Raw genomic sequence first — 21,658 nt, forward strand, 5'->3', positions numbered from 1 at the left:
TATTTTTTTTAATGGGAAAACTCGACAAAAGTGACAAAATGACACTTTGACACAATGAAAAGTAGTCTGTGTGCAGCTTAGTTTATATAACAGTGCAAATGATTTCTTCCCTCAAAATAACTCAATATACAGCCATTAATGTCTAAACCACCCGCAACAAAAGTGAGTACAGCCCTAAGTAGAAGTTCCTATGTGAAGTGTCTATGTCTATATTTTTTGTGGCCACCATTATTTTTCCAGACCTGCCTTAACTCTTCTGGGCATGGAGTTTACCAGAGCTTCACAGGTTCCCACTGGAACGCTTTTCTACTCCTCCATGGCGACATCACGGAGCTGATGCATGGATATTCCAGACTTTGCACTCCTCCACCTTCCACTTGAGGATGCCCCAAATATATTCTATTGGGTTTAGGGCCATCTGAACCAAACAAATTAATCTTGGTCTCATCAGACCATAGGACATGGTTCCAGTAATCCATGTCCTTTGTTGACATGTCTTCAGCAAACTGTCTGCAGGCTTTCTTGTGCATGGACTTTAGAAGAGGCCTCCTTCTGGGGTGACAGCCATGCAGCCCAATTAGATTTTTTTTTCTTCAGTCTTCAATCTTTCAAAGATGTCATTTGGACATGACGCTGAGCACATATACTACAAAAAATGACTAAATCAATGATGCATTCCAAAACCCCTATAAGATTTCCTAGGTAGGAAACCCTGGTGTATACCCTGCTAGAAGAAGATTTGAGGAGGATTTTAAGGGGCTTCTATTGTCTCCTCTGGTATTTGGACAGGTGGCAAGATGGCGTCACAAAAACAGCTTCAGGAGGAGAGGAGGAGGATCGGCAGGAAAAAAAATGTTTTCTGACTTTGATCTAAAATAAAAGTGAGACGCCACCTGCTGGTCTATTATTATTTACAGACACACACACACACACACACAGAAAAGTCCTCAAGAGCATAAAAGAGTTTAATGATTGATTTATTTGTCACACACAGATCAAAACATTATTTCACATTTATTGTATAGTAATGAGATGATTATATGCATTCAATATAAGCAATTACATAAGCAAAAGCTATATATAGAGCTGCAGCAGATTTAATCATTTACACTTACACTCACTTTCACTTTTGCTTTAGATGCTGCTTTCATTTTGCTGAATTTAATATGTGAGTTATTCTAAGTTATATATATATTATACGTTTATGGCAATCATTGAAAGGTGTTATGTGCACTATATAATGCATTATAAATTCATTTATGAAACATTATGAAGGGTATTTTCCTGTAGTTTGGAAGGGAGACAGTAATAATTGTCTAATGGATCTTTATTTTCATAATTTCTTCATTATAAGAATCTAAATCCCTCTAAACTAACTACAAACATATCTCCCTGATAAAGATTGACATCTTTCTGAGTTTAATAGTTTAAGTATTTATTAGATTTATTTGTCACACACTGATCAGAACAAAGCTCTGCTTTTTTTTTTTTTGTTATTTCAGCCATTTCTGCAAATAAATGCTGTTAATGACAATATTTATATTTGTAATTTGGGGGAATGTTGTCCGTAGTTTATAAAATAAAACATCAATAGTTATTTTACCCAAACTTATATCAATAAATAGCAAAATCATAATATTTTTTTTTCCAGAGCTGTATTTCTACATCAGCAAAATTGATATAATTGATAATATCAGATGATTGTATGAATGCAAATATAAGCAAAAGCTATATATAGAACTACAGCAGATTTAGTCATTTACACTTACATTCACTTTCACTTTTGCTTTAGATGCTGCTTTCACTTTGCTAAATTTGAATATGCATCACATATAAAGACAGGTTTCAAAATGCCTATTATAGTATATGCAGTGTTCTTTAACATATTATAAGGCATTGTGAAACCTAACATGTTTTAAAAGTCACTAATGAGTGAATGTGAGTTATTCTATTATAAGTTATACATATTATAAGTTTATGACAATCATTAAAAGGTGTTATATACGTTTTAGATGCTGCTGAACTTTAATACGCAGCACAGAAGAGCAATTAGATCTGAGGATTGTGGGTTCTGTCTTGTAGCAAGGGCTCCGAGGGTCTGTCTGACGGTTTAGGACGTTTAGAACGGAAGTGATGAAAGTACCCAGAGAAGAACCCACCTAAAATCCCAATAAATAACCCAGGAATAGGACCACAATATCCAATAATCATGCAAATGATTCCACCTAACATCGCCTCAAAACCGACAGACAAAATGACTTTGTTCACTGGAGAAATCTGGAAGTTTGCAGGCCCCGCCTGTTGAAAAAAGTGCAGAGAGGATTACACAACAACGACACAATGCTAACAACACATTACAGTAGCTTGTAAAAAAAGTATTCATACCCCTTTTTGAATGAATTTTATTGAGATTTTTAGTGATAGACCAACACAAAGTAGCACATAATTGTGAAGTGGAGCAAAAATGATGCATGATTTTCAAAATTATATTTAAATTAAAAGCTGAAATGTGTGATGTGTAAAAGTTTTCAGCCCCCTTTAACCTAAAAAACCCTAAATAAAATCCAGTACAATCAATGAATTGCCTTCCTAATAAGTTAAATCCTAATAAAAGAGTCCAGCTGTGTGTAATTTAGCCTTAGTATAAATATTTCTGTTCTCTGAAGGCCTCAGTGGTTTGTTAGAGCACTACACTAGTGAACAAACTGCATCATGAAGACCAAGAAACTCACCAGACAGGTCAGAAATAAAGTTGTGGAAAAAACGTTTAAAGCAGGGTTAGATTATAAAAACATATCCAAAGCTTTCCCAAGCATCCCAAGTAGCACTGTTTAATCCATCATCCAAAAATGAAAAAAGTATTCTACAATTGTTTCTACAAACCTACCAAGACATGGCCATGATCCACCCAAACTAACAAATCAAGCAAGGTGGGCACTGGTCAGAGAAGTAGCCAAGAGGTCTATGGTCAGAAATTCAGAAATCCACAGCTCAGGTTGGATAATCTGTCCACAGGACAACTATAAGTCGTGCACTCCACAAATCTGGCCTTTATGGAAGAGAGGCAGGAGTGGCAAGAGTGGCCAATGTTAAACTTTTTGCCCTAAATGCAAAGCTCTATGTGTGGTGGAAAAGTAACACTGCTCATCACCCTGAACACACCACCCCCACTGTGAAACGTGGTGGTGGCAGCATCATGCTGTGAGGATGCTTTTTTTTTCAGCAGGGACAGGGTTGAGTTGGGAAGTTGGTCAGAATTGATGGGAAGATGATTGGAACTAAATATAGGGTAATCCTGGAAGAAAACCAGTTGAAGGCTGCAGAAGACTTAAGATGACCTGGGTAGGAGGTTTACCTTCCGGCAAGACAATGACCCTAAACATACAGCCAAAGCTACAGTGGAATGGTTTAAATGAAAGACAATTCATGTGTTAGAATTGTAGCGGCTCAGTGGTTTAATACCTGGTGCTAATTGAGATGTTGAAATATTTTTAATTGGGCGCCAGTTATTAAATTAATTTAATTAGATTAATTAATTAATTAATTAATCAAATTAATTAATAACACAAGACATCTCAGGGTGTGGTTTCTACAGGTGACAGAAATTTTCATAACCAAGTTATCCAGAAAAACACACTGAAATTACAGGTTTTGTAAAATAAAAATATTTTATTAAATCACACAGATATGAGTAAATAATTCATTAAAAAGTCATAATGTAGCCATTAGATATCAAATCATAGTGTAGAATAATAAATGAGAAATAAAAGAACAAACACGTTATAATACTGGTATGAAAGGAATAAAGATTAATAGAACTATTAAGTGAATATTTCTAAATAAGGGTCTAAATGTAATGAGGTCAAACTAATCAAATGAGAACACTAAAATAAGTAGATAAGTAAGATATTTTACGGCCTACAAAGATCATCCCTTTCGCCAAATAACTAAAAATTAATCTATACTAAGAAGAGAGTTAAGAACAATAACCAAACTAGACTTGACCAACCAAAACACCAATTACTGAGAGAAATACCCAAACTGCCTTACTCTGAGACGTCTACAAAGGGGGGTCCCCATCGGTTCGGTCCGCTGTTTAAACCTCTTGTTCGGCTGACATCCTGCACCCCTAGAAGGTCCGGTGTGGACCCATCCACAGGGTAAAGATGGTGCTCTTGTGGGCCAGCGGCGCACCTGGACGACACCCGCTTCTAGTCTCTGCACAGGGAAGGCCTTCCCTGGAGCTGGATCGGCTGGCGTACTCTCTCGGTGATCCGTCGGTTGGTCTAGTTGGTTTACTGAACTATATTAACTATCTTGGCAAGCAGGAGAACTCCGTAGATCATAAAATAGCCTAGTTATTTAACTAGGATAGCTAATATTAATATACTTGAAGATTAAATGCACTAGTCTAAGAAAACTTAACTTAAGATGACTAAACTAACAGTCTATCCTTTCTCCATCTCTGGGCTCCCTAACCTCTCTCCTCTAACTGTTTTCCTCAACTCATCTTCTTCCACTCCTTCTCTAACTCCAACTGCTTCTCCTCCAACTCCTCCGAACTAAACTCAACTAAACTCTACTGGACTCCGGAAAACTGGAAACTCTAAACTGAACTGAGCTGCTTCTCCTCCAACTGCTCCGACCTGCACTGCAAAACTGAACTGGAAAACTGAACTGTGTCTGCCCAGTTTAACTATTAGTCTCCGTGGCCTGTTTGGCCCTTGAGCTACGATTGGCCCTGTGGCCCAAATGTCTGTGTTTTGATTGGTCTAGGAGCAATTTCAAACTTTGGCAGGGAAGATCTTATTCACAAAGGGCCATAAATCCCCCCCCTCACATGGTCACCATGCTTCAGCATTTTTTCTAATAGACCAAACCAAAAGAAAACTCAATTAAACAGTGGATCAAAATACAATCTTACAATTTAATCACAATAAATGTAATATATATATATTGCCCACAAACAGTTTTGTAATACTAAATAATCTTAGAAATACAACGATGGATGGTACTCTGTCAGAAAGAGATCAAGAGTCATGATATTATTTAAACCCAATTAAATCACTTAAAAGATAATACCTGGTTAAACCACTGATAACCAAATAAAGCTAGATTATCACATGCTAGTTAAACCTTGTTGATTCAGACTTGAATGTGTAGAAAAATTTAATCAGGACACATCCAAACACATATACCATATACCAGACACATATACCATTATCTAGTAAACATTCTATAAAACACCTTTTTTATATAGTCAATATATATGTATTTTAAGCAAAATCTTCTTAGTGAGAAATTCCTCTTCCCTCTGCTGAGTGTTTAGATAAGCGGCTGGCGTCGGAATTTACGATGGTGGGGGAGTAGAGATCTTTCTGCACCCCACAGAATTTGAGCCTGCAATGTTGAAAATGGAATCCCAAGCTTAGAACATTTCTCTTAATTTCATTAATCTTATTTCTAAGTGATTGCAGAAATAACTAGGCACAAACCCCTAAATTGGTATAACATTTGGTGAATTAACAATTTCCAAGGCATTAATTAAGTTTTGACACTCTCTTAAGTCCGCAGTCCCGTCCTAGTGATGGTGTTCATTTGGTGTTCCAAATGTTTAACATTAACTCCGAGGTTTACGACTTGGAGGAATGTAAACAGAATTTTACCCTAAACTCGCATTTAGGGCTCTTGAGCGAGGCTGAGTGAAGAAATAGTCAGTAAATGTCATTTTGAAATTTAAGGTTGTTTGAAAAAGATTACTCCAAGACTTCTAGAGTGTTCTGGGTTCGAAGTTTCCTTATAGGCCGTAAAGTGGGGGTAGTGTGTGTGTGTGTGTCCAAGCAATGAAGAAATCCTCTGTTTAATCCACTACAGAATGGCCTAGTTAAAGTTCTGAACCTAAATACCACTGAGCTTCTGTGGCAAGACATGAAGACATGAAAATTGTTGTTCACAGAAGCTCTCCATCCAATCTGGGTGAGCTTGAGCTGTTTTGTAAAGAAGAATATTCCAAAATATCAGTGTGTAGATGGTTCACCAAAAGACTTGCAGCTTCTGCAATTGCAGCAAATGGTGGCTTTACTAAATATTGATACTTTTTAGATTTTAATTTGATTAAAATTTTAAAACAATTTTTGATCCACTTGACAATAATGTGCAGCTTTGTGTTGATCGATCACTTAAAACATCAATAAAATACGATTAATCTTGTGGGAGTTAAGTTTGTGGGTGGTAATTATGGTGACCAACAGCATCTGGCTCAAACTGTCCATGCAAACAGATAAGCAATTCTGGCAGAACTCACAAGCTTGCATGATACCAAATATATACACAGATAGATGAGATTTTATTACCGGATAATAAACGTCTGCTAGCTTTCTCTGCACTCCTTTAGAGATCAGATGAGCAGTCACCGCTTGCACAGCCTCGTTATTGCGTTGGCATTCCAGCAGGCCTTGATCTTCATTAAACAGGCAGTCCACAGTGAACACATCACTCCTGTTAACATTGCTGTTAACAAAATACCTGCTCTCTGGAGCCACGAAATTTAGATCAAATGTGTAATGGAGCACCACTAGAACAACAGGCCTGGAAGCTGAGAGAGAGAGAGAGAGAGAGAGAGAGAGAGAGAGAGAGATAGAGAGAAACTTATGTAAAAATGTTCTGTACTTTAGTTATCTTACTCAACCCCAATTCAGAGGAGTGTGAAATACTGGATGTGAACTTTCAGCACTACTGTAGCTACAGTCAGTCAATAAATACTGTATATACACATCACACGTCCAGAAGGCCTGGTGTTATGGTGTGGGGTTCCAGAGATCACCTTTGTTCTTTATGACAGGCACTTTAACAACTCATTGTTTCACCAATAAGGTCTCGCAACCAGTGGCCCTACCTTTTCTAAACACACTCCGTCCACATGCTCGTCCACATACTGCTCCAATCACAAGATTTTAGCTTGAAGACATTGATATTAGGCGTGGGAAGCCGGGAGGTGTAACGTTTACTAATACATTTTCTGACTGTTTGAGGCTACATGCAATAATAGAAAATTGAATGTAAAAACTCATTATTTCATTTTTTTAATGTAGAGCAGTGTACAAGAAAAAAATGAAAAAATGAATCTTTTATTTTCTGATTTTTCAATTTGTGCATTTTTTAAAATTGGATTATACCATCAGATTTGTGTTACAAGATACAAAAACGGACAAATCTGAAAATTGAGAGAAAACTGGATGAAAACCCATTTCTTCTTCATTTCGATTTCAATCATCAAATTAAAGTGCTAAATTTTACACTGACCGAAGCCACACTGGACACTGGACTAATTCTCTTAATGATGTATGGGTGTGTTTTGGGCATATTATAAACTAACCAATCAGTGTATCAGTTGTTATTCTCTGTAGGAGGCAGGTGAGCTCTGACTTTGGCGCGTTCGTATCTTAACAGTGTGGCTTTTGTTTTTGTGCGTCTCAGCAGAGGATACTGACCTGCGTGTTCACTCTGTGAAGATACACCAGCAGCTCATTTAAGGGAACATTAATGTCATTTTAATCTTGATTCTGTTTATTGTTGAGTTAAAATTCAGGTTTGTGCACTGCAGTGTGTCTGTGTGTGTGTGTTTAGGGATGGACTCTGATTGACTGTTTTCTAGGTTCATTTCAGTCCGTGGTGCACCTGTGTTTTCTCATATAATAAATAGACATCAATACCTCAATAATATTTGATAATAGTGATATTGTGTTTATTTGTGTCACATATATAAGAGTGAAGTGAGTATTTTAGCCAGTCAAGCAATGACCAATGCTTCAATAGCTGCGACTTCATACAAATAGTGTAGACTGCATTGGTAAAGAAAATAGTATGTATTTCTCAAATTAAGCAATAATACACTCGAGGTTCGTGCTGTAATGTGTAATATTGGCACTGCTGTGATGCGGTCGTAGGCACGATGCAGCAGGCAGAGTGCCGTAGAGTGCCGCAGCAAAGCAGTGCCGATATTACACCTTATAGCACGAACCTCGGGTGTATTATTGCGATTATACCACAGTTCATTTATCAGTGGTTATTAAAATATTTTGAGCTAAAGAGAATGAGAAAATAGGATCTGTTTGGTTATAAACACTCAGCCAGTTAAAATAGTTCCATTGCTGCTCTGTTTGTAGCTGCACTATTTGGTTTGTAAGCGTCATTGCATAGTTGCTAGGTTAGCTGTATGTGGCAGAGTAATACATGGAGAGCTAAGGATACGGTTCATTACCAGCTGATAATGGCACTCATAGAATGCCTCTCAGCCAATCACACTGCAGGGTCGGAACTAACTGTAGTATCACTATGATTAATTACAAATTTGTTGTCTTTAAAATGTTTTTACACCCTATTCCTTCTGTAAGCGGACTGAGCAAACATTCTTACACTGCGGGATCCTCTTAAGAGCAGCTTCGAGGTCGGTTCCAGCTCGAGATGTGATGGGGGCAAAAGCAATGACGATGTCACTCCTCTCCAGCGAAGTCACCTCTCGAAAGTTAAGGTGAACTCGGAGCTTGTCTACGAAGATTACGTTGGAATACAAAGCCTGCCCAAACACGGTCAGATAGATTTTATCCATTTTTGATTCTGGAACAGAAAAAAACAGAAGATTATTCGGTAACACTTTACTTGGATGGTCCATTTGATGGCCTCTTTGATGCTCAACTGACATTCAACTAACATTCAACTACATGTCTATTAAATGCAAATGAACTAAAAGGTGAAAGTAAATGATTCTCTATTGAATATAACCCTACATTCAACTCCAACCCAAAAGCTTATCTTAATATTTTAGGATTGGTTTAGGGTTAGATTTTAAGATTAGATTAAGGTTAGGGTTAGGGTTAGGTGTAGAGTTAGATTTTACAGTTGATTTAGGGTTAGGGTTAGGTGTAGAGTTAGATTTTAGGGTTGATTAAGTGTTAAGGTTAGGGTTAGGTGTAGGGTTAGATTATATGGTTGATTAAGGGTTAAGGTTAGGGTAAGGTGTAGGGTTAGATTTTAGGGTTGATTAAGGTTAAGGTTAGGGTTAGGTGTAGGGTTCAATTTTATGGTTGATTAAGGGTTAAGGTTAGGGTTAGGTGTAGGGTTAGATTTTAGGGTTGATTAAGGTTAAGGTTAGGGTTAGGTGTAGAGTTAGATTTTAGGGTTGATTAAGGGTTAAGGTTAGGGTTAGGTGTAGGGTTAGATTTTAGGGTTGATTAAGGGTTAAGGTTAGGGTTAGGTGTAGGGTTAGGTTTTAGGGTTGATTAAGGGTTAGGGTTAGGGTTAGGTGTAGGGTTAGGTTTTAGGGTTGATTAAGTGTTAAGGTTAGGGTTAGGTGTAGGGTTAGATTTTAGGGTTGATTAAGGGTTAAGGTTAGGGTTAGGTGTAGGGTTAGGTTTTAGGGTTGATTAAGGGTTAAGGTTAGGGTTAGGTGTAGGGTTAGGTTTTAGGGTTGATTAAGGGTTAAGGTTAGGGTTAGGTGTAGGGTTTGATTTTATGATTGATTAAGGTTAGGGTTAGGGTTAGGTGTAGGGTTTGGTTTTATGATTGATTAAGGGTTAATGGTAGGGTTAGGTGTAAGGTTAGATTTTATGGTTGATTAAGGTTTAAGGTTAGGGTTAGGTGTAGGGTTAGATTATATGGTTGATTAAGGGTTAAGGTTAGGGTTAGGTGTAGGGTTAGATTATATGGTTGATTAAGGGTTAAGGTTAGGGTTAGGTGTAGGGTTAGATTTTAGGGTTGATTAAGGTTAAGGTTAGGGTTAGGTGTAGGGTTAGATTATATGGTTGATTAAGGGTTAAGGTTAGGGTTAGGTGTAGGGTTAGATTTTAGGGTTGATTAAGGGTTAAGGTTAGGGTTAGGTGTAGGGTTAGATTTTAGGGTTGATTAAGGGTTAAGGTTAGGGTTAGGTGTAGGGTTAGGTTTTATGGTTGATTAAGGGTTAAGGTTAGGGTTAGGTGTAGGGTTTGATTTTATGATTGATTAAGGTTAGGGTTAGGTGTAGGGTTTGGTTTTATGATTGATTAAGGGTTAATGGTAGGGTTAGGTGTAGGGTTAGATTTTAGGGTTGATTAAGGGTTAAGGTTAGGGTTAGGTGTAGGGTTAGGTTTTAGGGTTGATTAAGGGTTAAGGTTAGGGTTAGGTGTAGGGTTAGGTTTTAGGGTTGATTAAGGGTTAAGGTTAGGGTTAGGTGTAGGGTTTGATTTTATGATTGATTAAGGTTAGGGTTAGGGTTAGGTGTAGGGTTTGGTTTTATGATTGATTAAGGGTTAATGGTAGGGTTAGGTGTAGGGTTAGATTTTAGGGTTGATTAAGGGTTAAGGTTTGGGGTTAGGTGTAAGGTTAGATTTTATGGTTGATTAAGGTTTAAGGTTAGGGTTAGGTGTAGGGTTAGATTATATGGTTGATTAAGGGTTAAGGTTAGGTGTAGGGTTAGATTATATGGTTGATTAAGGGTTAAGGTTAGGGTTAGGTGTAGGGTTAGATTTTAGGGTTGATTAAGGTTAAGGTTAGGGTTAGGTGTAGGGTTAGATTTTAGGGTTGATTAAGGGTTAAGGTTAGGGTTAGGTGTAGGGTTAGATTTTAGGGTTGATTAAGGGTTAAGGTTAGGGTTAGGTGTAGGGTTAGGTTTTATGGTTGATTAAGGGTTAAGGTTAGGGTTAGGTGTAGGGTTAGATTTTAGGGTTGATTAAGGGTTAAGGTTAGGGTTAGGTGTAGGGTTAGATTATATGGTTGATTAAGGGTTAAGGTTAGGGTTAGGTGTAGGGTTAGATTTTAGGGTTGATTAAGGTTAAAGTTAGGTTTAGGTGTAGCGTTAGATTTTAGGGTTGATTAAGGGTTAAGGTTAGGGTTAGGTGTAGGGTTCGATTTTATGGTTGATTAAGGGTTAGGGTTAGGGTTAGATGTAGGGTTAGATTTTAGGGTTGATTTAAGGGTTAGGGTTAGATGTAGGGTTAGATTTTAGGGTTGATTAAGGGTTAAGGTTAGGGTTAGATGTAGGGTTAGATTTTAGGGTTGATTAAGGGTTAAGGTAAGGGTTAGGTGTAGGGTTAGATTTTAGGGTTGATTAGGGTTAAGGTTAGGGTTAGGTGTAGGGTTCGATTTTATGGTTGATTAAGGGTTAGGGTTAGGGTTAGATGTAGGGTTAGATTTTAGGGTTGATTAAGGGTTAAGGTTAGGGTTAGATGTAGGGTTAGATTTTAGGGTTGATTAGGGTTAAGGTTAGGGTTAGGTGTAGGGTTAGATTTTAGGGTTGATTAAGGGTTAAGGTTAGGACATTCCGTTCAGTGTTAGTTGAATGTCAGTTCAGCATCAACAAGGCCATAAAATGGACCATCCAAGTAAAGTGTTACCGATTATTTAATGACTTATTGATAATTATCTGGAAGTGAGAGATGTGAGAATGGCAGTTTACTTAGGCTTGAGCTATTCAGGCTTTTTTTCTTTAACCCTCCTATTATTTTTGGGGTCAATTTGACCCCATTCAGTGTTTAACGTCTGTAAAAAAAATGGTTGACATTCGTTTTGTGATTCATATTTATCGTCTTTTTTTTTATAAAGACAATAAGTAATAAATAAAATGTTTAAAATGTTTCAACTTCAATGTCTGTTTTATTGAAGCTGTTTTAATTGGCATAAAACATCAGAAATATCAATATTTTACTCATACTTGTGTGGTAATAAAGTTGAGGACACTATGACATGCAGGTTAATAATCTTCTTCAAAATGTCCCTTCACTTTAGGCCCTGAATTAACAACACAATACTAATAAAAGACTCATAATAATGCATGAAAGAATGATAATTTGTCAAATAAACATTTGCTAACATGTTTAATCATCTGTAATTATAATAAATTGGAGGTTTAAATTGCTGGGATCATGTTAACCCAGAGAATCAAGGGTGTTGCTAAATTTGAGGATAACAGGAGGGTTAAGTTAAAGGAGAAGTCCAGTGTGAAATGTACTTTGGTTATAGTGAAACATGATAATAAGTACAAACATTTGTCAAATAGCCCGCATTCCTTCTCCCCCAGCATTCAGAAATACTGCACTTTAAACTGCACAATGCCCCTAACAGGTTTACAATGCTAGTGATTGGGGCATAGTGTCGTTTATGCAAAGAAATCACTATTTTTACACCATTAACAAGCTCAAAGTTGCTCCACACTTCACTGGTAGAATTCTCAGAGCCCTGACACTGAGAACTTTGTTATACATAGAAATACACTGTTTATACACACAGTACCTTTTAGGTAGTTGTCCAGGTGCCACCATTCTGAATTTGAGTCGAATAGATAGGATAAAGAACAGATTGCTAAATGAATTCTGTGGAAATGCATGAATTTTATGGAGATATTTTCAGACAATCAAAAGACAATAGAACAAAGATTAAGTTATTACATTATAAACAGGATCTGCATCTCTAGTGCTGACATCATCATCCTTTTGACTGTAGCTAATGCGCTATAATCAATATATTCAGTGAGTGTGGACTCTGCAGGCTCCAGTGGTCTTTTACTTTCACTTTCACTTTCTCGTAAACTAATCACGTTCCCAGAAGAGACTATGTTTGGAAAAAAGATACCAGTGTTTGCAGAGTAAAGTACACCAACCTGCCTGAGCCATATGTGCCAAATCCCTGTTTTCCATGTATAGTACAACAATCTGTCTGAGCTACATGTGCCAAAACCCTGTTTTCCGAGTATAGTACAACAATCTGCCTGAGCTACTTGTGCCAAAACCCAGTTTTCTGAGTATAGTACAACAATCTGTCTGAGCTACTTGTGCCAAAACCCTGTTTTCCGAGTAAAGTACAACAATCTGCCTGAGCTACTTGTGCCAAAACCCCGTTTTCTGAGTATAGTACAACAATCTGTCTGAGCTACTTGTGCCAAAACCCCGTTTTCTGAGTAAAGTACAACAATCTGTCTGAGCTACTTGTGCCAAAACCCTGTTTTCCGAGTATAGTACAACAATCTGCCTGAGCTACACATGAAAAACCCTGTTTTCTGAGTATAGTACAACAATCTGTCTGAGCTACTTGTGCCAAAACCCCGTTTTCTGAGTATAGTACAACAATCTGTCTGAGCTACTTGTGCCAAAACCCCGTTTTCTGAGTAAAGTACAACAATCTGCCTGAGCTACTTGTGCCAAAACCCCGTTTTCTGAGTATAGTACAACAATCTGCCTGAGCTACACATGAAAAACCCTGTTTTCTGAGTATAGTACAACAATCTGCCTGAGCTACACATGAAAAACCCCGTTTTCTGAGTATAGTACAACAATCTGCCTGAGCTACTTGTGCCAAAACCCCGTTTTCTGAGTATAGTACAACAATCTGCCTGAGCTACACATGAAAAACCCTGTTTTCTGAGTATAGTACAACAATCTGCCTGAGCTACACATGAAAAACCCTGTTTTCTGAGTATAGTACAACAATCTGCCTGAGCTACATGTGCCAAAACCCTGTTTTCCGAGTATAGTACAACAATCTGCCTGAGCTACTTGTGCCAAAACCCTGTTTTCTGAGTAAAGTACAACAATCTGCCTGAGCTACACATGAAAAACCCTGTTTTCTGAGTATAGTACAACAATCTGCCTGAGCTACACATGAAAAACCCCGTTTTCTGAGTATAGTACAACAATCTGCCTGAGCTACATGTGCCAAAACCCTGTTTTCCGAGTATAGTACAACAATCTGCCTGAGCTACTTGTGCCAAAACCCCGTTTTCTGAGTATAGTACAACAATCTGCCTGAGCTACTTGTGCCAAAACCCCGTTTTCTGAGTATAGTACAACAATCTGTCTGAGCTACTTGTGCCAAAACCCCGTTTTCTGAGTAAAGTACAACAATCTGTCTGAGCTACTTGTGCCAAAACCCTGTTTTCTGAGTATAGTACAACAATCTGCCTGAGCTACACATGAAAAACCCCGTTTTCTGAGTATAGTACAACAATCTGTCTGAGCTACTTGTGCCAAAACCCCGTTTTCTGAGTAAAGTACAACAATCTGTCTGAGCTACTTGTGCCAAAACCCTGTTTTCCGAGTATAGTACAACAATCTGCCTGAGCTACTTGTGCCAAAACCCCGTTTTCTGAGTATAGTACAACAATCTGTCTGAGCTACTTGTGCCAAAACCCCGTTTTCTGAGTATAGTACAACAATCTGTCTGAGCTACTTGTGCCAAAACCCCGTTTTCTGAGTATAGTACAACAATCTGCCTGAGCTACTTGTGCCAAAACCCCGTTTTCTGAGTATAGTACAACAATCTGTCTGAGCTACTTGTGCCAAAACCCTGTTTTCCGAGTATAGTACGACAATCTGCCTGAGCTACACATGAAAAACCCTGTTTTCTGAGTATAGTACAACAATCTGCCTGAGCTACACATGAAAACCCCCGTTTTCTGAGTATAGTACAACAATCTGCCTGAGCTACACATGAAAACCCCCGTTTTCTGAGTATAGTACAACAATCTGCCTGAGCTACATGTGCCAAAACCCTGTTTTCCGAGTATAGTACAACAATCTGCCTGAGCTACTTGTGCCAAAACCCTGTTTTCCGAGTATAGTACAACAATCTGTCTGAGCTACTTGTGCCAAAACCCTGTTTTCCGAGTATAGTACAACAATCTGTCTGAGCTACTTGTGCCAAAACTCTGTTTTCCGAGTATAGTACAACAATCTGCCTGAGCTACTTGTGCCAAAACCCTGTTTTCCGAGTAAAGTACAACAATCTGTCTGAGCTACTTGTGCCAAAACCCTGTTTTCCGAGTATAGTACGACAATCTGCCTGAGCTACATGTGCCAAAACCCCTGTTTTTCGAGTATAGTACAACAAGTGGCCCGAGCCATTTATGCCAACACCCTGGTTGCCAAATATAAACAATTTGGCCCAATTCTGCATGGCTGATTCCATAGATCTGCTGAACCAGGTCTGATTCTTCATGCTGTCTGGAAGGTACATTAGGTCCTTTAGCATTTATCATCGGAAAAATATATTTAAAAAAAAAACACCGTTCTACACAGTTCTAATAAGGAAATACTGCCTCAAGCTTTGCTTTAAATGAACATGTCACCTTGAGCCATTTATGCCAACACCCTAGTTGCCAAATATAAACAATTTGGCCCAATTCTGCATGGCCGATTCAAAGTCTCAGCCAATGCTGCCATAGATCTGCTGAGCTTGGTCTGATTCTTCATGCTGTCTGGAAGTGAAATATAATTTCAGGTTCTCTAGCATCCGTCATCAAAAATGCATGCTGTTGTGTTCTATACCTGGCAACCCGTGGTGTGGAAATAGGGAGAAATGATCGGTGGTGGGAAGATTCGAAGGCTACATCCCACAAATAGATTTCAGTTATGTACTGCACAGTTCTAATAAGGAAATACTGCCTCAAGCTTTGCTAATGAAATGTCTCCATATACTGTATATCCTTATAATATAATATTATATATAATATCTGCAGTCCTGCTTATAATAATATTTTAATATCTTCATTCTGATCATGTTATGAGTTACTTCAGAAAATATAATCCTTAAAGGTCCTTTAAAGAATGTTCTAAATGACATAAAATAAATAATTCAGTGTTCACTGTCTTGATAATTACACTTAACCGTTAGGTGTCAATGCATGAGAAGCTGAGGTGACAGGTTCTCTGTCTAATATAGACAATAGAACAAAGATTTATTACAAAGAGTCATTACATCATAAACAACATCTGCTTCTCTAGTGCTGAATTCATCATCATCCTTTAATCTGTAGCTAAAACACCATATAATATATTATATATAAACCCTGAATATAAAAGAAATATAGAAAACATCTCAAACCTTCGATCATGTTGGAGGGTGTGAAAGCTGCAGGCTCCAGTGGTCGGGGTGTTTAAGCAGCTCTGACAGGAAACCCTCTACTTTCACTTTCTTCTACACTGGTCTACTCCCTGCAGAGACGAGTAGCATGCAAGTGTTAAAGAGACACAAACAAAAAACAAAAAAGACAGCATATATCTCTAATACATTAAAGTAAACATTAAAAACAGTGATAATTGTAGTGAAACATATTGAATATTCTATTAAACAGTCTTGAAGTTAACCCAGATTTAATCCAGAGGAGTGCACAGACAGACCATGCATTTTAGGTTTAACACTTCCTTTAATAAGGGAAACTAATTACCCTTATATTATTTACTTTATATGTGTCACTCTTATATTATTCACTTTCTTATATATCACTTTTATATGATTCACTTTTTATGTGTCACTTATATATTATTAACTTTTTATGTATCACTTATATGATAACATTTTTATGCATCAATCTTATACTATTACTTTTTTATATTTTACTCTTATATTATTAACTTGTTATGTATCACTCTTATATTATTCACTGTTTATGCATAAGTCTTATAGCAGTAATTTTTACATGTATCACTCTTTTATTATTGACTTTTTTACATAACAATCTTATATTATGTACTCTCATATGTATCACTCATATTATTACCTTTTTACACATCAATATTATTTTATTAACTCTTAAATGTATCAAACTTAAATTAATCACTCATTTACTTTTTATGCATTAATCTTATAGAATTCACTTTTTTAGGTATTGCTCTTTTTATTTACTGTTATATGTATCACTTTTATTCACTTTTTTATGCATCAATCATATATTCACTTTTTTATGCATCAATCATATTTTATTTACCTCTTATATGTATCACTAAAATTATTCACTTTTTATGTATTACTCTGATACAATTCACTTTTTAACACTTCACTCCTATATCGTTTACTATTATATGTATCAATCATATATTATTCACTTTTTTACATATTAGTCTTATATTATTACATTTTTCACATATCACTTTTATTATATGTATTACTCTTATATTATTCACTTTTTTTACATATCTGTCTTATATTACTCATTTTGTTTTATATTGCTCTTATATTATTACCCTTTTTAATGTATTACTCTGATATAATTCACTTTTTATCAAATAACTCCTATATCATTTACTCTTTTATGTGTCAATCATATATCATTTACTCATATATGTATCACTCTTATATTATTACCTTTTTATTTATTACGCTGATATAATTCACTTTTTTATGTATCACTCTTATATTATTCACTTTGTTACGTATCACCCTTGCATTATTACCTTTATATGTATTACTCTTGTATAATTAACTTTTTAATCACTTATCATTTATCATTTACATATATATATATATATAATTCTTATATTATTTACTTCTTCATGCATCACTCTTATTAACTATTTATGTATCACTCTTATTTTATTCACTTTTTTATGTATCACTCTTAAAAATTCTTTATGTATCACTCTTATTTTATTCACTTTTTTATGTATCACTCTTATAAACTATTTATGTATCACTCTTATTTTATTCACTTTTTTATGTATCACTCTTAAAAATTCTTTATGTATCACTCTTATTTTATTCACTTTTTTATGTATCACTCTTATAAACTATTTATGTATCACTCTTATTTTATTCACTTTTTTATGTATCACTCTTAAAAATTCTTTATGTATCACTCTTATATTATTATTTTTTTATGAATCACTCTTATAAATTCTTCATGTATCACTCTTATTTTATTCACTTTTTTATGTATCACTCTTATAAATTCTTTATGTATCACTCTTATATTATTATTTTTTTATGAATCACTCTTATAAATTCTTCATGTATCACTCTTATTTTATTCACTTTTTTATGTATCACTCTTATAAATTCTTTATGTATCACTCTTATTATTTTTTTTATGAATCACTCTTATAAATGATTTGTGTATCACTCTTATAAATTCTTCATGTATCACTCTTATTTTATTCACTTTTTTATGTATCACTCTTAAAAATTATTTATGTATCACTCTTATTTTATTCACTTTTTTATGTATCACTCTTATAACTTCTTTATGTATCACTCTTATAAATTATTTATGTATCACTCTTATATTATTATTTTTTTATGAATCACTCTTATAAATTCTTCATGTATCACTCTTATTTTATTCACTTTTTTATGTATCACTCTTATAAATTCTTTATGTATCACTCTTATTTTATTTTATTTTTTTATGAATCACTCTTATAACTTCTTTATGTATCACTTTTATAAATTCTTTATGTATCACTCTTATATTATTATTTTTTTTATGAATCACTCTTATAAATTATTTATGTATCACTCTTATAAATTATTTATGTATCACTCTTATAAATTATTTATGTATCACTCTTATAAATTATTTATGTATCACTGTTATTTTATTCACTTTTTTATGTATCACTCTTATAAATTCTTTATGTATCACTCTTATTTATTATTTTTTTATTATGAATCACTCTTATAAATTATTTGTGTATCACTCTTATAAATTCTTTATGTATCACTTTTATAAATTCTTTATGTATCACTCTTATGTTATTAATTTTTTTATGAATCACTCTTATAAATTATTTGTGTATCACTCTTATAACTTCTTTATGTATCACTTTTATAAATTCTTTATGTATCACTCTTATGTTATTCATTTTTTTATGAATCACTCTTATAAATTATTTATGTATCACTCTTATAAATTATTTATGTATCACTCTTATAAATTATTTATGTATCACTCTTATAAAATATTTATGTATCACTCTTATACATTATTTATGTATCACTGTTATTTTATTCACTTTTTTATGTATCACTACCATAAATTATTTATGTATCACTCTTATAAATTCTTTATGTATCACTATTATTTTATTCACTTTTTTACCCTTAAAAGAGATGTGTCTCACTCAGCTGAAAATGCACTTCTGCATGACTGTATGTCTCTAAGTCTGGACTTGCGCTGTGTAACTGATGTACAGTAGATAAGAGGATAAAGCAAACTGTCAGTTCTGATAAACAACAGACACGAACTTCCTGTTATTTTTCTGCTGCATAATATAATTAGCAGAGCTGCACTTGTGATCTTGAGCTGTATGAACGTATTTCTTTATTACAGTGATGGGTGTTTCGGCTTGTGCATTTTCCACTATGTGTGGTTATTGAGTTTCACAGCAACACAGAAACAACATCATTTGTTAATAAAAAATACTGATATGCATGGGTTGCCAGGTCTAGCAAAAATATCCATCCCAAGTCAGTCTAAAATCAACTCTTCAGAAGCTTAAACTGTCCCAAAATCTAAGTTTGTCACAGAGGAAGCAAACAAGATATACAGTGGCTTGCAAAAGTATTCATACCCCTTAAACTTTTTTTTACATTTTGTCATCTCACCAAGAGATAGACCAACACAGAGTAGCATGTAATAGTAAAGTGTAATGAAAATAAAAAAAAATTACAACAAATTTGAATCAAATAAAAATCTTAAAAGTGTGACGTGCAAAAGTATTCAGCCCCCCTTTACTCTAACCCCCTGAATAAAATCAAGTGCAATCAACTGCTTTCAGAAGTCACTGAATAAGTTAATAGAGTCCAGCAGCTGTGTGTAATTTAGTCTCAGTATAAATACAGCTCTTCTGTGAAGGCCTCAGTGGTTTGTTAGAGAACACTAGTGAACAAACAGCATCATGAAGACCAAGAAACTCACCAGACAGGTCAGGTTTAAAGCAGAGTTAGGTTATAAAAATATATCTCAAACTTTCCTAAGCTTCCCAAGGAGCACTGTACAACCCATCACCTGCAAACCAACCAAGACATGGCTGTCCAGAATATAATTGTTGAAAAAACAAGACATAAGAAGTGCCATTTGCAGTTTGCCAACATGTGGAAGAAGGTGCTGAGGTCAGATAAGGCCAAAGCGCAATGTGTGGCGGAACAGTAACACTGCTTATCACCCTGAACCCACCACCCCCACTGTAAAACATGGTGGTGGCAGCATCATGCTGTGGGGATGTTTTTTTTTTTTCCAGCAGGGAAAAAGTAGCTGGTCAAAGTTGATGGGATGTATGTCAAGACAATGACCAAAAACATACAGCCAAAGTTCTGACCTAAATCCTATTGAGCTTCTGTGGCAAATCATAAAAAATGTTGTTCACAGACTGTTTACTATCCATCCAACCTGGCTGAGCTTGAGCTGTTTTATAAAGAAGAATGAGCAACAATCTCAATCTGTAGATCTGCAAAGCTGGTAGAGACAAACCCCAAAAGACTTGCAGCTGTAATTGCAGTGAACGGTGGCTCTACTAAGTTTATTCATTGGATTAAAATGTTTCACTTTACAATTATGTGCCAGTTTGCATTGGTCCATCACTAAAAATCAAGGTACAAAATGTGAAAAAGTTCAAGGGGAATGAATACTTTTCCAAGCCACAGTATATGGCAATAAGTATAAACCAGTTTGGCTTAGATGGAGTAGATGGGAGGAGTAGAACTAAAACACACTGCAATATTGGTACCTGATTCCTGTATTTACTGTATCTGTATCTAACTCTAAATAGGAGAGGATAACTTTACAAGAGAAATAATAAAACCTCAACTTTTAATGTAAAACATGTTTATTCCAAATCATTTTCCAAATTCCTAAACTTTTAAAATAGTCAGACTCTTCTAATCATGCCCCAAAAAACAGCAGCTGTGGGTTTCTCTAAGCAGCTGCCTAGCACTGAAAATGAAAGTAGAAAGACAAGGGCTGAAATTAATAGAATAGTTTATTAACATGATTCATGACAGTTACGGTACCTCAAAGAAGATCACATGAATCATAATCATGATTGTGTTTTATTTTATAAAAGCCGATGCCTCACCAAAGTTAAATGAAACATATAATAGTGCATCTCAAAAAATAAGAATATCATTAAAAAGTTACTTCATTTCAGTAATTCAGTTTTGATGTATTACACACAGAGTGATCTATTTTAAGTGTTTATTTTTTTATTGTGACAAAAAAACAAAAATCAGTGTCTCAGAAAATGTTAATATTATGTCAGAACAATTGGTACTTTTGGCAGTGTGGGCAGTGTGCCAATCCTGCTGGAAAATAAAATCCACATCTCTATAAAAGTTAAAAGTCAGCAGAGGGAAGCATGAAGAGCTGTAAGATTTTGCGGGAAAACACTGCACTGACTTTGGACTTCATAATAAAACACAGTGGATCATCAGGAGGTGGCTCACTCTCACCTGGATATCTAAAAAAAATGCAGTTTCAGATCTGTGCGCATGAAACACGTGTTAATGAACTAATGAGATCACCTACATCTAGCTAGGAAAACATAAAACATAAAGACAAACAAGACAGTTTTGATCAGGGAAAACACATACAGTTAAAACCTCCAGTTAAAATCTTCCTCAAATGCATCTGTAGGCATATATAGAAGGCAAGATTTAGATTTAGATTCAGATTTTAGATTATCTACTCCCAGCTAAGAAAACATCTCATGTCTGATTTACATCTCCCACAAATGCATCTGTCAGCATATATAGAAGGCTAGATTCAGAAGTAGATGCAGGTTTTCTGACGGCACCCAACTCAGGAATACATTTTTCATCTGGGAAAAAACAATACACAGATCATACAAAACTCACTCACAGTTGATCCTAATATGAAACTTATGAGAATGTATTAAAAACCTAAAACACATAGGTTTGTTAC

The 21,658-nt window shown here is 35.4% G+C and overlaps 1 protein-coding gene and 1 long non-coding RNA gene across 5 annotated transcripts; one reads left to right on the top strand and one right to left on the bottom strand.

Annotated features, from left to right (window-relative positions):
* Positions 1 to 961: 961 nt before the first annotated feature.
* On the bottom strand, positions 962 to 15,950 carry LOC103045967 (uncharacterized). 3 transcript variants are annotated; one of them, XM_049471325.1, is made up of 5 exons: positions 15,847 to 15,936; positions 12,262 to 12,291; positions 8,416 to 8,616; positions 6,354 to 6,595; positions 962 to 2,298 (listed from the first exon to the last, which is right to left on the bottom strand). In XM_049471325.1, the coding sequence occupies exons 1-5, from the start codon at positions 15,854 to 15,856 to the stop codon at positions 2,050 to 2,052; spliced, it is 732 nt and encodes a 243-aa protein (XP_049327282.1). In that variant the 5' UTR covers positions 15,857 to 15,936; the 3' UTR covers positions 962 to 2,049. The 3 variants fall into 3 exon arrangements, with proteins under 3 accessions (XP_049327282.1, XP_049327283.1, XP_049327281.1); XM_049471326.1 differs by lacking the exon at positions 12,262 to 12,291 and having other exon boundaries at positions 15,847 to 15,950; XM_049471324.1 differs by lacking the exon at positions 15,847 to 15,936 and having other exon boundaries at positions 12,262 to 14,382.
* LOC125787295 (uncharacterized) lies at positions 8,634 to 10,577 on the top strand. Of its 2 annotated transcripts, XR_007429241.1 has the most exons (5): positions 8,634 to 9,140; positions 9,188 to 9,212; positions 9,596 to 9,625; positions 9,817 to 9,918; positions 10,434 to 10,577. It is a non-coding gene; the product is annotated as an uncharacterized LOC125787295 (long non-coding RNA). The 2 variants fall into 2 exon arrangements; XR_007429240.1 differs by lacking the exons at positions 9,596 to 9,625; positions 9,817 to 9,918 and adding an exon at positions 9,674 to 9,816 and having other exon boundaries at positions 9,188 to 9,242; positions 10,386 to 10,577.
* Positions 15,951 to 21,658: the final 5,708 nt, after the last annotated feature.

Source organism: Astyanax mexicanus, chromosome 23 (genome assembly GCF_023375975.1).
Source record: "Astyanax mexicanus isolate ESR-SI-001 chromosome 23, AstMex3_surface, whole genome shotgun sequence".
In the NCBI taxonomy this organism is placed as follows: Eukaryota; Metazoa; Chordata; class Actinopteri; order Characiformes; family Acestrorhamphidae; genus Astyanax; species Astyanax mexicanus.

Coding starts and splice junctions, on each gene's coding strand:
- LOC103045967 (XM_049471324.1), bottom strand. CDS start 12,355: ATGCATTTCCACAGAATTCATTTAGCAATCTGTTCTTTATCCTATCTA. Junction 8,617..12,261: donor CCTGGACAACTACCTAAAAG/GTACTGTGTGTA, acceptor TTTCTGTTCCAG/AATCAAAAATGGATAAAATC. Junction 2,299..6,353: donor TAGCAGACGTTTATTATCCG/GTAATAAAATCT, acceptor TTTTTTCAACAG/GCGGGGCCTGCAAACTTCCA.